This window comes from Rhinopithecus roxellana, chromosome 4 (genome assembly GCF_007565055.1).
Source record: "Rhinopithecus roxellana isolate Shanxi Qingling chromosome 4, ASM756505v1, whole genome shotgun sequence".
Classification (NCBI taxonomy): Eukaryota; Metazoa; Chordata; class Mammalia; order Primates; family Cercopithecidae; genus Rhinopithecus; species Rhinopithecus roxellana.
Genome location: NC_044552.1, coordinates 148,967,310 through 148,982,522, shown reverse-complemented (window position 1 = coordinate 148,982,522; position 15,213 = coordinate 148,967,310). Strand labels below are relative to the sequence as shown.

The following is a 15,213-nucleotide window of genomic DNA, read 5'->3' as shown; positions in this document are numbered from 1 at the left end:
CAGGATGCGCTCGCCGGCTGGCGATACTCACAGTGGAGGCAGGAGGGGCAGCATTCGCCTTCCACGAAGGACGGGCTGGCGCAGGTCGCGGGCGGGCAGGTGATTTGGTGGCAAATGGTTTTAAATTTCTACAAGTGAAGAAAGGCATGCATGAAACACTCATTTAAAAGCAGGGGACATTGGTACAAGGGCTGAGACTAGAAGGAGTCGACAGAATGGCTGAATGTTTTCCATCCTACGGACCGTATGTTACAAACAGAGATGTGAAAATAAGGGCATCTTTTTCTCCCATTAGTGCTCAGAGCCTAACAAGAACAGGGCCCCCAGATGGCTCTCTGCATCCATTCCGTTCCTTTCTCCCTTCACGGAGCAGCAAGGAAGCAACAGAGAGCTCCACGCTTCCTGGAAGGAGGGACGAAAAGGCAGCAGGAACTCCCGTTATCTAAGGTAACTCTGAGGCCACTGTTAGCAGAAATAGAGTGACACTAAAAGCTAAATTGTCTGTCTATAAGACTTCAGGCAGTGGCTGGTATTTCCCCCAAACGTTTCTGTTGAGCCTCAGGCTGTGTCAGAACTGAATGGAATTAAATGCGGAGTCTAGGACCATGTCTGGCTTCTCTGTTCCTCCTGTTTCTAACCCACTGGTGACGCTGGCCAGGTCGCTCCCCCTCTCTGGGCTCTGGTTCTTTATGTGCAAACAAAGAGGTTGATTCGAGTCATGAATATGGTTCCTGGCCCGTCTGTGGTTCTTGCACTCAGATTTCCTCACGTAGCTGAACAGGTTTTACACATCCGCACTGAACGCTGGCATTTCCAGGCAGTCAGGCTCTGCTAAGTGTCCAGTGGTGGCCTCCTCCCCCGAGAGCTGAGTTCTGGGGCCTCACCTTGCAGGTACACGTGGTACAGCTGTCCACCACCCACGTCTCATTTTCTGCAAAGAACCGGCCATCCTGCCAGCAAGCTGACATGTTCCTTGTCTTAGGAGGGCCACCAATGAGCTCCCAGAGAAACTGGTTATCGTTCGACTGGAAAATCAAGTGAAACATTTAAGTATAGACAAGAAAACAACATATTTAGTCATCATGCTTGTGGATGAAAAACAAAGTTCCTCCTTCATTAAAAAGCTCTAAAGTCAAGTAGGACTTGACTTATCCCTGGGAGGAAGTTCCAGAAGCTGCCCTCTATCCTCATGGAGCTTTCTGAGCCAGTGTCACAGCTTGTCACTGCCTGGGCTTCTGCGGCGACCTATCCACCTGCCTTCCAGGGGAGTGGAAACTGCGCGGCTCACATCACACCTGGGTTAGTGCAGAGCAATGCTGGGGCTCCTTCAAATGGGAACCCAAGGTGGGACTGGGGGTGGGAACAAGGTCCCCAGGCAGTAGCCATAAGGACAGGCAGGGATACAGCCAATCTCCTGCCCTCGCCACCCTCCCTGCCCCAGGCTCCTGCCCTCGCAGCCCTCCTAGCCCCGGGTTCCATCTCCTGGCATCATTTACTTCGTGTCCTCTGGGTACAAGTGACAGTCGGCATCACTGCGCCCTGGTTAGCCATGTGGACATCGTGGGGCACCGTGGCCCAGAGCACCTCATTGTGTTCACTCTTCCTGGCCAAGCTGTGCTGCTAAAATGCATTTCACTCCTGCCAGCCTCACGGGGACTTCCCATCCTGCTTCTTCAGCTACTCCAACATGTAGTCCTTTAAATAAAAGTATTTTCCTCTGCAGGTGCGTGTGTGTGTGTATACACTCGTACCTACAGATTTACTGAGGAGATAAATTCCCCAAATTAAGAATTTACTTTGGAGACTGTGCCCAGGACTGTTTTCCTTGGGAATACTTCCCTAGATCTACCCAACTTCCCTCTAACAACGCTGAATATTGAGCAAGGGTCCCGGCAGACGCCTCCCCTGAGAACTGTGGGTTTTTACATCGAGCACCAGGCACCGCCAGGCCAGGGAGTGTTGAGACCCGCCGAGATGGGCCAGCGGTGGAGCTGCCTGTGCCCTGTGACCCCTGCAGCCCCTCGCGGGCACCCACCACTCTCTTGAGGTTCTCGCTGAGCTGGTTCACGAGGACATGGAGCCCGGAGAGCTCCTGGACCATGTTCCCCAACTCCTCACAGGAGCGTTCGCACACCTCGGGCCTCCTCTCCGAGCTGGGGCCCACGTACTCGGTGGTGACATGCGGACCCAGGCGCAGTGTCTCCGTGTTCTCACTGATGGCGTTGATCTCAGCTGAGGGGAAGCACAGAAGGGCCGTGAGCGTCACGGAGGACGTGGCCAGCAGCAGGGGCCGGAACCACAGGGAGGATGACCTGCTCTGGTTCCCAGAGAGGCCTGGTGCTGGGTGACACCAGGAACAGCAGGGACAGGGGACAGCGGCTGTTTCCCACACTGCCACGCATCACAGACGGAGCAGAGCCGTGGTTAGCTTAGGAGTGGGGAGACACAGCAGTATAGGACAGGCCCACATGGTCCAAACGCAGAAGCAGGAGTGGCCACGCACGTCACTCAGACCCAGGTCCCCTCTTTCCAAAGCTTCCGACCACAAATCTGCTTCTTGAACAACACATCCCCCACAAGTTCTGACGGCTCCTCTAGACTCTTCATCCTTTTTTATTTTCATCCCCAAACACCCTTTCTTACAGCTCCTTGCTCTGCTTTAAAGAAAATTCACTCATCCTCTTGCTGAAACAGCCGGTCCCCTCGAGACTGTGCCTTGCTGGTCCCAGCTTTCCCACCTTCCCACCTTCCCACCTTCCCACCTTCCCCCCGCTCCCACCTTCCCACCTTCCCCTGGCTCCCACCTTCCCACCTTCCCCCCACTCCCACCTTCCCACCTTCCCCTGGCTCCCACCTTCCCACCTTCCCACCTTCCCACCTTCCCACCTTCCCATCTTCCCACCTTCCCCCCGCTCCCACCTTCCCACCTTCCCACCTTCCCATCTTCCCACCTTCCCACCGCTCCCACCTTCCCACCTTCCCACCACTCCCACCTTCCCACCGCTCCCACCTTCCCACCTTCCCACCGCTCCCTCTGAAACCCTATATCGTGGGACCTGGATGGGTATGGCATGTAATTTACAAATTGACCCAAGGCAAGTTGGGGACCGAGGCAGGTCCCGTCCTCAGGTTCAGTGGGGCCTGCATGGACGCAGTCGGGGCCCAGGCTCTACGCCGGAGCTCACCTCACCCCCATCTAGGACTCTGCTCCCTCTTAGGGGTGAGGATCCCGTCTTTGAAATGCCTGACTTCTCTCGGACAGTCCATTATTGAGGAATGACTTACACATTTTACAGCACTGTCAGGCATTCCGTGATCGAGTTTTTATCACTTGGTTATAAACTGTGCTGCAATTTGCATTAAGCTCAGAGGCTTCCCCTCAGTTCATCATGCCCATAACCATGTACAATCAGGTCAATATCAGTGTATTGGCAGAGAGAGAGAAACCACCCTGAGTGGATTTTACCCAGCACACTGATCTTTAGCTAACCTAGGGTATTTGCTTTTCATTCTTTTAAAAGTTAAACAAAAGACCACATATATCTTTGCTTCTGCTCCGGCTCTGACAGGAATGTAGTTTTACTTGGTAGTAAAACCTTCCAACTAGCTTGCATTTCTCCAGGCTTCTGCCAATATTCTCAGTTGTAAAATAATAATGGCTCAGCCTCTTCACAAGGTTACTCTCACTTTTAACAAACAGTGAAGAAGGGAGTGTCATTGCCAAGCACCATTCCATGAAGTAGGTGTTTCTATAAAGGCCCATTTTCCTCAAGTCTGACACAACCAGTGAAGAAGAAGTCTTCGTTGGCAAAGATCTCCAATGGGACATCAGCATCCACCTGGCTTTGAGTAGACTAACTCAGGGTTGATGGCCACATATGGTAGGTAGATATAGGTATATAGATCCATATTTATTCTACATCTGGAGATAACAGATCTAGATTTCTCTGTAAGTCTGGGTTTTTTTTTTTTTTTTTTTGGAAGATCTCAGAGTTTCTCATAAGTTTTAAAGGTTGGCTTTTAATAGTTCCAGGGATTATTCACTGGTACCTATGAGCCTAGGAAATAACCTGCTGAAGGAGACTGCACCTGCTAGGGTGTATGCTGGTAACACACACACACGCACACACCCACACACACACACAAGGTGTTTGCTTACATAGAGTTGTAAGTCGTGTTTGTCATAGTAGGCTAGTTTTACTCACTAACCATTATGACAACTAATTCAACGTGCCATAGACAACCTTTGCGCTAGTTCAACTGAACCCACGTGAAATTATGGTACAAACGTGTGATTAGGAACACCACGAAGGGTATATTTTCTTTCATACAAATATTTGCATATATGTTTTGTTTATAAAAACAATATTTGCATATAGTAGTGAAAATATTTGCATATAAGTTTTGTTTATAAAATAATAAACATATATTTGCATAATGTTTTGTTCATAAAAACATATTTGCATATATGTTTTGTTTATAAAAACAATATTTTTCTATATTAGTGAAAATACACACACACAGACACACACACCCACATATATACATATAAATATATCAGACTGAAAACATTATTGCAACAAAAAGTACCCAAAAGCCCCACAGCCACCTCCACCCCAGGAGCCCGGGAAGAGCACTGCCTCATGAAGCTGAGGCCCTGGCACTCAGAGTGCTGGAGCCAAGATAACTCCGCCTGTGCTGCAAATTACCCCTCAGGTCACAGGCACAGCGAGGGTCATGGCGGGGTGAAAGTCGGAGCTGGGATTGAGGGTTGGTCTTAGAACACCCTTCTCCCCGCACTGATGATCAAATGTCTCCTTGTTCTCTTTCCCCACGGGACATGCACAGCAATCAGAACCTGCAAAGTGTAACTGAGGAGTGGGCTACGCACCCCGGTTCTGAAGTAGGCAGTGGAATCACAGAGTCATTGTGCATCAAAGATATCAAATCCCACATCTTCCTGATGACATAACAATTTACACTTGTCATAATTTGGAAGTGAAATGGCCTGGCCTTCATGCGCACACAGCCACACCGTGTGGCAGACGTGAGCTCCGCTTTGAGGCTGTCAGACCCCGGCAGCAGCCCTGCTGCCTGCTCTCTGGGGAGCTGAACACGGCAGCCACACAGCACCCCCTTGGGTGCCAGACTTCATCTTTGTAAAACGAAGAAAGTGAAAGTACGCATCTCACGTAGTGACTCTGAAGATTAAATGATGTATGGTATTTAATGAACCTGTCATAGCAACCTTCGGAATGAAATGCTCAAGAAAATGTTGGAAAGTATGCTTGGAAATATCATTCACAGTTGTAACTAACAGAAAAGGTGAGATCATCTGTCAATGATTTAAGTAGCATAGATTTCCATCATATGATGGAGATAACAACTATGAACAGTATAAGAAAACTTCTAGGCCGGGAGCAGTGGCTCACGCCTGTAATCCTAGCACTTTGGGAGGCCGAGGTAGGCAGATCACAAGGTCAGGAGATCAAGACCATCCTGGCTAACACTGTGAAATCCCATCTCTACTAAAAATACAAAAAATTAGCCAGGCATGGTGGCGGGTGACCGTAGTTCCAGCTACTCGGGAGGCTGAGGCAGGAGAATGGTGTGAAACCAGAAGGTGGAGCTTGCAATGAGTCGAGATCATCCCACTGCACTCCAGCCTGGGGGACAGAGCAAGACTCCATCTCCAAAAAAAAAAAAAAAAAAAAAAGAAAGAAAAACTTCTATAAGTCAAGTTCAACAAATATCTATGACTTTCCTTAGGCAGACGAGCATCACACATTAATATACTAGAAAAGTTGCCTATATTTAAAGTCATATTAAAGTACCAGCTATTTATATTTTGTCTTCTATAATAAAATTGTTTGGATTATTAAAATCTGCTTAAAATTAACTGTTTAATCAATTTATTATTTTCAGATATCAACATGTCTAAGGTGACCAGCTAACTCACTCAAAGACAATAGTGGTAGTTCCAAATATTTTTACTTAAATTTTTACAAGCATGCATGCACATATATATACACACACACACATACATCATGTCACAATAGAAACCCATCCAAGCCAGTAAATAAAATGCATTTTTCAAAACACACCTACCTCCCTGGCCTTGCTGGCAACCCTTCTTGCTTAGAATATCTTCCACTGAGTTTTCAAACACTAGGTGGACATTCTGAAGCAAACCCTGTAAATACATCCAAGCAGAAAAATAGAGCAACAGATAAACATCCAACGTTTGATGCCAAGCTAACTGACATTCTAAAAACACAAGATGCGATCTTCAAGTAGTGAAAGTATTTCCTTCTACGTAGCAGGTTTGCAGTCTCTTTATAATCAGTTTTTCTGTATACAGTACTTTTGAAATTTTGGTTTTGAGCATGACACAAGAAGTGGAAGTGTAATGTAAGAAATCTACCTAGAAGGAAATGTTTCGTAAATGAGTGAAATGGCCCTTGGAGAGCTGTGGCCTGCTGTGTTCTGGGCATGTTCCCATGGACGTTCAAGGCCATTCTTCCCTTGCAAGTCACCATGATTAGCGAGTTTCTGCATCGGACTAAGGAGCTCACAGAAGCCCACTGGTCCACTCAGAGACATAGACCCTGAGCGCCTCTCGCAGCTGAGTTACGGTGGGGCTGGGCCAATCCTATATAGTATGGAATTCCCCGGCACCCATGAGAGATTAACTCAAAAACAAGCTATGCATCTCTAGGCCTTTTACTCAAATTACTGAGTTTAACCATGTACTTATTTCCAAGGCCCTACATGACTGGGAGGGAGCAATGTACTACACCCTATTGTGATTCTAAACACCTGCAGTTTAAGGAAGATTCATTTCCAAACATATTTTAACCAACATGGACATGAAACCATTCCCTCATAAATCAATAGCCCTTTCCCTTGGAAAAGGGCACCTGCTACTTTGCTCTCCCATCATTTCGCTACTAAAGCAAACATTTAGGAGTGGTTTTGGTCGTGATCAAAAGAGTCTGGGATTGCTAGAAACATTGGAATAGGGTTGATTCCCCGATCATCAAACCAGCCCTCAATCACAACTGATGGTTATTAGTGCAGTCAGGAAAGCACAGCTGGGGCAGCCCTCTCTGATTAATCATGACTTAGAAAGGCGTGCGTTGTGTGTGTGTGTGCACTTGTGGGTGGTGTTTGCACATGAAAGGGTGAGTGCATGTGTGAAAGTATGTAAGTGCTGACAACTGCCTGTGGCTCTGCATGCGTTGTGTGTGCATGTGTGCCTGTGTGTGCATGTGTGCCTGTGTGTGTACACATGCGTGGTGGACGTATGTGTATGCATGAGTTCACATGTGGAGTTTGTGTGTGTATACGTGTGTATGAGTGTGTGTGCATGTGTGCTCATGTGTCTGTACATCTGTGGTTCTGTGTGTGCTTCTATATGTGTGTTTATGTGTGTGTGGTGGATGTGAGTGAATGTGAGTGTATGTATGGTGTTTATGTGTGTAAGTGTGTGCATGTGTGTGACTGTGTATGGTGCTTTTGTGCACATGTGTGTATGTGTGTGTTCACATGTGTGTGATGTGTGTGCATTGCATGGATGTGTGCACATCTATTTTGTCCACATGTCTGTATAAGTGCTTACATATGGTTGTGTGCACATGTGCATGTGTGAGTGTATGTTCACATGTGTGTGTGGTGTGTGTGTGCATGTGTGGCACGTGCACACATCTGTGTGAATATGAGTGTATGCATGGTGTTTATTTGTGTATGTGCATGTATGCCCATGTAGGGTGTGTGTACGTGTGCATGTGTGTGTTCACATGCATGTCTGTGGTGTGCATGCGTGCACATGAGTGTGTGAATGGTGTTTATGTGGGTCTGCATGTGCATGTGTGTGCACATGTACGGTGTTTGTGTGCACACTGGCATGCATATGTGAGGGTGTGTTCACATGCATGTGTATGTGGTGAGGTGTGTGTCTGTGCATGTGTGGTGTGGTGTGTGTACATGTGTGATGTATATACATATGCGAGTGTGAGTACATATACAGTGTTTGTGCATATGTCTCGATGTGTGTTCATGTGTTTGTGTGCATGTGTGTTCGCGTGTGTGTGTGTGGTGTGTGCATGTGTGATGTATATACATATGTGAGTGTGAGTGCATATGCAGTGTTTGTGTATATGTCTCTGGATGTGTGTTCGTGTGTTTGTGTGCATGTGTGTTCGCATGTGTGTGTGATGTGTGCATGTGTGATGTATATACACATACAAGTGTGAGTGCATATGCTATGTTTGTGTATATGTCTCTGGATGTGTGTTCGTGTGTGTGCATGCGTGTTCACGTGTGTGTGTGGTGTGTGCATGTGTGATGTATATACACATGCGAGTGTGAGTGCATATGCAGTGTTTGTGTATATGTCTTTGGATGTGTGTTCATGTGTTTGTGTGCATGTGTGTTCGTGTGTGTGTGGTGCATGTGCACGTATGCACATGCCTTTGGTTGCATGTGGTGTGCAGTGTGTGCATGCATGCATGTGAGCACGTGTGTGGAGGTGCAGTGTGCTTCTCTAAGGCCAGGCTCCGCCTGCTCAAGCATCGCATCACCAGACGCACTCGCGGATCAGTTGGCAGCAAAGCTCCTTCCTCCCTCACGGTGGCCACCTCCCTGCAGAGCATACCCTGAAGTGACTCTCTCTGGCAGAGCCTTTGGCCACGTACATCCGGCTCTTTTCCGCCTGCAGGTGCTCGTAGAAGGGCTCGTCCAGAGCGAAGCTGTCTATGAGGTCGCAGCCCACGTGCAGGCTGTAGGTCTCGCCAGCCACCTGCACGGTGACGTTCTTCCATTGCGAGTCAGCCAGGCCCACGTCCTCCAGGGAGACCACGTGCCGGGTGCCGTCGATCCAGTAGGTGAGGTCCAGCGTGTCTGCAGGGCCATTGGAGACGATCTCGAATTGCCTCTGGGAGAGACCGGGGCCCTCCAGAGCCAGCAGCGTGCCCCTGGACTTGCCGTCCTGCTTGAGCTGGGCCGTGAGGAAGAAGCCCTCCTTCTGCCGCATGATCCTGGTGATCTTGCTGAGGTCCTCTGCGTTCACCGGGGGGATGTAGTCGAAGCGCACGAAGCGGTAAGCCGGCACGCCGGGGTCGGGCCCGCGGAACTGCTTGGCGCCAATGGTCTTGCGGTTGATGTTGCTGATACTGAAAAGGTCGAAGGTCGTGCCTTTGTCCTGGTGACCAGCTGCAAAGGGAACCGCAGTGCAGAAGGTGACGTAGGGGAAGAGGGCGAGGTTGGCCAGACCCAGGGTGACAAACCAGAACCTCCTGTGTAAGGAAATTAACCAGGCCTCCCAATATCCCACAGCTTCTCTCCCTCTTTTATAGGAATGCTAGAGCCCTCTCTGATGAAAAGCCACTATCTGATGAATCTCTGATGAAAAGCCACTGCCAGTGCCGCTATTCAGAGTGTGGTCCCAACGCAGCTGTGGGTCTGTGGGGTCAGCTTCTGTCCCTGGCTGGTTGAGGAGCGTGTGCCAGAAGGTAAATCGGTGGGGCCAGGCAGCGCCCTGTCCGTTTAGCTGGCCCTTCACATAGCCCCACCTTCGTGGTGAGGGAATCCGGGCCTCGACTGACATTCTGGCACATGTCCCAAGTCACTCTGTCTGGCTCTTCCATCTCAGATCTGAGGCTGAAAAGCAGCCGTCCTCTCTACCAGTTGATTGCTCAGGAAATAAATAAATGAACGAATAACTAGGAAAGACATGGATCTTTAGCCTTGCTACTGATAAAGTGTCTGAAAGCCGCTCAATCATATGTTGCTTTCTTGTTGAGATCCACTGCCTAAAACCCGTTATGTTAGCAGGTTGCTATTTTGTAAAAATGTATTCTCCAACTCTTAATGCACCCTGTGGGTAAGGATCTGAAAGAGTGATCAGTGTCCAGTACAGAAACAAATGGTTTTAACTCACCACCTAGGCTATTGGCAAGAAAAGTGATCAGACCTTACCAAAATCATAACAGTTTAAATAATTCGAAGGAATACACTGAACGGAAAGTTTAAACAAAGCCTTCCTTTTCATCTAATATTTGGCAAATTAGAACAGTATAATACACAGTGTTGCTGATAGAAGTGGGCATGGGACCACTTTCCATAGAGTTACTTGGCAAGAATTAAAAGTTTTGATTCAGCGATTCTAATTTTGTAACCTATCCAAAGGATATAATCACAAATGCTACTTAAGATTTATCCACATCAGTATTTTTTGTGTCACCATTTATGCTAATGAAAATAAACCAATCTAAGTGGGAATTGATTGAAAAAGATCAGGCTTCATCTGTGATTAAATATTACATGGTCATTAAAAATCGTACTGTAGAAAAGTAAACACATGGGAAAATATTTAAAGGAGGAAGAAAGTGGAGCAAAAATAATTCAACAAACATCAAATACTTGCAGTGCTGTGAACATCCTCTACAGAAAAAAAGGATAAACTGTGCAACTCTAAGTGAAATGGCATTTTTCTCTAACACCTGAATTTTCCAAAGATAAATTATCTCATGTCATATTGGCTCTGAAGTAAGTTACTATTAAGGAGCTAGAAGGTCCTCACGGGTAAAAATTGTCCAACCACACACTTTATTTTGTCGTCTCTCCCCTCGCAGCTAAGCCACATCTCACAAGCCCGAGAGACCACGGGCTCTGAGGACACTCACCTTGCGTACTGGGCCACACCCACAGAGCCAGCAGGACCAGCCCCCAGACCATCCTGCCTCCTGCAGTTTAGCTCCTGGGGATACAGGAAACCCTTGTTAGTGATGAGTCCACAGCTGCAACCCTGCCCATGAGAGAGACTGGCCCAGTGACTCACATGACCATTGAAAAACAGTTTGCATATAAAACTCAGCACCAACTAGATTTGTGGGAAACTAAGAGCTAAGGAGGAAATTTACTTTTCAAGCAGGATTCTTCTAACTATAACTAAGATTTGTTGGGGTAGCATTCGCCGGCAAACACTGTGCTCATCACGTTCTAAATATTCCTATTATTTCATCTTCATAACAGCCGGGGAGGTGAGGGGTGCTCTAATTGTCCTCGTGTTACAGATGAGCAAATGGACGATGGGCAAGGTCAGTGCTTGCCCGGAGTAATTCTGTTCATACGACTCGTAGACAGGACTTAGATCTAAAAAGTTTGAATTTAGAAAAATATCCAGCCTGACAAAAATAATCTGTGAAAGCATTTTGTGTAAAGGTCCAGAAAAAAAAAAAAAACAGTTACGCATAACCTAATTAAACAGAATAAATACTAACTGTAAAAAAAGTTAGAAATAAACTTAATTTGGTGAATTATACTTACAAAAAAACAGAACACTTGACTTAGCCATCATTTTGACCCTGCCTTTTTATTTTCCTGCAGGCCTGTTTTTCCATTCTTGGGGATTTTAAGTTGGCACAGCTCAGTGGAGGCTGGACCCGGAGTCAGGAGACGTGGCCCAATGCCCTGCTGCACGATTAACCCCGTGGGTCTCAGCTTCTCCTCTCCCAAAGGAGCATGAGCCTGCGGGTCCCAGGGCTCCCCAAGTCTCTTCCAGCAATTGGTCACACCCTGCTCCAGGTTGAAGCAAAGACTGAGACCCCAATTCTTCCCATATTTCGAATAGCAAAGGCTGTTAACTTCTCACTGTTAATCCAAGGACTCTCCCTCTCCAGAAACAACGTTTGGTAACCTGGAAATCCTCACCTTCTAGGAATAGAGAAACGTTCCCCAGAAGAAATGCTTGGCAGCACCTCCAGACCCCGCACCCATCTGCTCCCTGGACACCCCTCCAACTCATCTGCTTCCCGGCCTCCCCGCAACCCATCTGCTGCCCCTAGTGCCACCCCCGTGGTCCTTGGTGATTGCTTCATCTGTCCTGGCTCCGGAAGCAGCACAGCCCGCGGCTGGCGGAGGCCATCACCAGGCTGAGCAATGCTGAGCACCAGCTGTGCAACCTAGGAAAACTTACTTAACCTCTCTGTCTCAGTTTCCTCATCTGTAGAAATATAGCGTCATGTAAAACGCCCACCTCATTGGGTTGTTATGAGAGATGAATTCAGCAAACGAATCTTCACCAGGGGCTGACTTAGCCCAGCAAGCCGCAGGCATGGGTTATAGGAGCAGAATGTGCCTCTGGATCTGGGGCAATTTCTACTCTAAATGCCCGAGGCAGCCGCAGTCATAATGGTGGTGCTGACAGGACCTTTCTATGGAGCTCTTAAGAGGGTTTAATGACATGAGTGAACACTTGACCATGAGCTTAGAACAGTACCTGCACACAGTAAGCACCACAGAGGTGTTAGAATACGCAGCTCAGGTACAGCCTTGGCAGGCTCCTCCCAGCTCTCCACCTCATCAGCCCACACTGCCGGACACATCGCAGTCCCCTAAGGACAGCTGTGTGGGGCTGGCCCTGCAGAGGCCAGCCAAGAACAGGATGGCAAACGCGAAAGTTCTGGATGCCCAGCTTCATAAGGACAGGTTGGAAAAAGTAAAGCAAACTCCTCTGACAAAACCAGATCCTACTGTCTCTGCCTTGAAGTGGATTCTTCCAAGAACAGGAGTCTAACAAAGCATCCGCCGCTGAGGATTGTCAAAGGACAGTGAGGCTCCATGCCACAGGAAGGATGAGCAGCCGGGCTGCCTGGCCTCAGCCCGTCCAGGGACACCGGGCAGGGATGGAGCCACGGACAAGCCAGTGCCGCTCACCCCTGCCCCAGCCTCTGCATGCCACGCATCCATGTTTATGCTTGTGTTTTTCCAAAAGAAAGATTTCAGTGCCTGTCTGCAGCAGAATGTAGTTTGAATTTGCAAAGGTCTTTGAAAACTCTTTTCAGATGAACAATCAAAGTAAAAGATAACTTTGCAGAGAGCTAATCCTTTACCGGCCATCCCCCGCCAACAGCAGTCTGATGAAACAGCAGGCTCCTGGGTGCTCAGCCCCCAGTCCTGGGCGGCCAAACCCACCTTCCTTAAGTGGTAGCCAGGCAACCCACCAGCTGGCTTTTCATATGCAAACTGCCGCAAAACTGTTAAAAGTCGCTGTGTGTCCCGGCAGTCACAGGACTTTGCATAGACTCACCACAAATACTCTCTAGTTAGGTTCAAAATCACTTTTCAGCTACGAATGATGTAAACAATCAGTCTCTCTGTCATGTACTAATGATGATGTTAACAATCAGAGTCTCTCTCTAATCTACGAATCATGTTCATCAGAGATCAGAGTCTCTCTCTAATCTACTAATAATGTTAACAATCAGAGTCTCTCTCTAATCTCCAGCTACTTTTCAGATACTCCGGGAGTGGTTTCTGATTCCCTCCTCAATAACAAACTCTCGTGTGGAATCTTCTTATTCTGAAGCTGAAAACATAAAGCCTTTACCGGGCTCCCAGGCAGGTATATGCATTACAATAGCAGCAACCACAACCCTCAGAGAGGAAGGGGTGCCGGGCCAGCCGGGGAAAGGAGCCGCGGAGGAAAAGCTTAGCGGCCGCCACGTGCCTTGCTCTTCCAGTGGGCAGTCAAAACTCCACGTGAAGAAAGGCTGGCCGTTTAGTGTTAATAGATGCACCCCCCACCTTAAGAATCTCAATAGCTCTTTTTTCTTCTCCCCTTCTTAGAGTTCCAGAGCTCTAATTTCTTAAACTTGGAGCACGATGAAATAATTGAGTTTAAGAAATAATCGTACCTGGTTTGCTAAAAAGATGCAGTGGTGACTGATTTCAGGGTTCCGGACTGAGTCAGAAAGGCTCAGGCTCTGCTGGAGCGAGAGACCGGCCCCGCCGTGCAGGACGCTCCGGTGGACGTGGCCGAGCGGCTCCCGGGCAGTGAGGCTTTATATGCCGCTTCTCCTGTGCAGTGCTGTCAATCAGACACACGAGGAAGCACGTTTAATTCATTCCTTCGAAGGAATGACATCATCCCCCTTCTGATCTCACCATTTGCTCCGAGTACCTGCTGCAGGGGTCCAAGTCCAGCCCCTCTGTACTGGAGGCCGCCTCCTCCTCCTGCACCCCGGCCCCTGCCAGACAGGCCTGGGAGGAGCCAGACAGAGAGAGGGAAGGCAGGGACTCACTTTTCCTGTCTTCTCTCAGGAAATAAGATGCTATAAATAACACTAGCAAGATTGGCTAGAACGCCTCATTTTGCTTAAGAGAAAAAAATGCACGTTCTATGCCTTAAATATGTTCCGAATTATTCAGTGTGATATCGGTCTTTCTAAACCAAATGACTGACTCTCAATAACACATAAAATACATCGGTGAGTATCAATAATTAGTCTGTATATTAATAAAGTTTTTATGGTCAATAACCAAGTTTATTATGTGACAAAAATGAAATTTAATGTAAAAGGAAGTTGCCAACATTTACCTCAGGCAGTTAGAGGACTGAACAACTGTACTGCAGCTTTGGGAAAATTCATGGTAACCCAAATTCTGCTTCATCTGCTCAGTGAGGATTCCCTCCAGGGACGTCTCCCCGTGACACGCAACACCCGACCAAGTCCCCTTGGTGCACACTGTCACGTGGTCCCATCGCAGCAACAGCCTGATGTGCAGCGGCACAGAGCAAGGACTCAGAGAACCAGAAGCAGTGGCAGCAGCGAAGCCCGCCCCCCCACACCTCAGGCATCAGGGCCAATCAGGGTGCACTCTGCATGGGGGTGGGAGGGGCCGCTTCTCAGAGGTCAGGGTGGACCATGGATGGGGGAGCTGCTTCTCCCGGGTCAGGGCGGATGGTGGAAAGGGGAGCTGCTGTTCCAAGGCGGAGGTTGATGGCACATGGCGGAGGGTCTGCTTCTCCCAATGTGGGCTGGATGGTGGATGGAGGAGGTGCCCCTTCTCCCAGGACAGTGTGGAAGGTGGGTGGTGGAGGGGCTGTGTCTTCCAGGTCAGTGTGAATGGTGCATGGGGATGTGTCGTTTCTCCCAGGTCAGGGTTAATGGCAGACAGGGGAGCTGCTGCCTCTCCCAGGTTGGGGTGGACCTTGAATGGGGGAGGTTCTACTTGTTCCAGGTGGGGTGAATGGTGACTAGGGAGGTGCTGCTTTGCCCAGAGCCACCTGCACCTGCTTTCTGTTGGCACCTGCCTATTGGGTTCCTTCACGTTTGTGTGGAGTTGTCAGCCTGGCCATGGACCCGTCAAGTTTTAGAGAACATTAAAGCGAATTTCTATGGACATAGCTTTCACTGTCTCTGTGGCAGG

General features: G+C 48.4%; 1 protein-coding gene across 2 annotated transcripts in view; it reads right to left on the bottom strand.

Annotated features, from left to right (window-relative positions):
• The window catches only part of THBS2 (thrombospondin 2), a 37,740-nt gene extending 23,652 nt beyond the window's left edge, over nt 1-14,088 (bottom strand). Inside the window, exons 1-8 of one of the 2 annotated variants that reach the window (XM_030929300.1) lie at nt 13,964-14,088; nt 13,698-13,870; nt 10,686-10,759; nt 8,657-9,213; nt 6,109-6,193; nt 2,036-2,232; nt 885-1,025; nt 32-128 (exon numbers count right to left, since the gene is read on the bottom strand). In XM_030929300.1, the coding sequence (XP_030785160.1) occupies nt 32-128; nt 885-1,025; nt 2,036-2,232; nt 6,109-6,193; nt 8,657-9,213; nt 10,686-10,737 (1,129 nt within the window). In that variant the 5' untranslated portion in view covers nt 10,738-10,759; nt 13,698-13,870; nt 13,964-14,088. Of the gene's footprint in view, nt 1-31; nt 129-884; nt 1,026-2,035; nt 2,233-6,108; nt 6,194-8,656; nt 9,214-10,685; nt 10,760-13,697 lie in introns of both variants that reach the window. The other variant, XM_010388343.2, reaches the window with a different exon arrangement.
• Nucleotides 14,089-15,213: the final 1,125 nt, after the last annotated feature.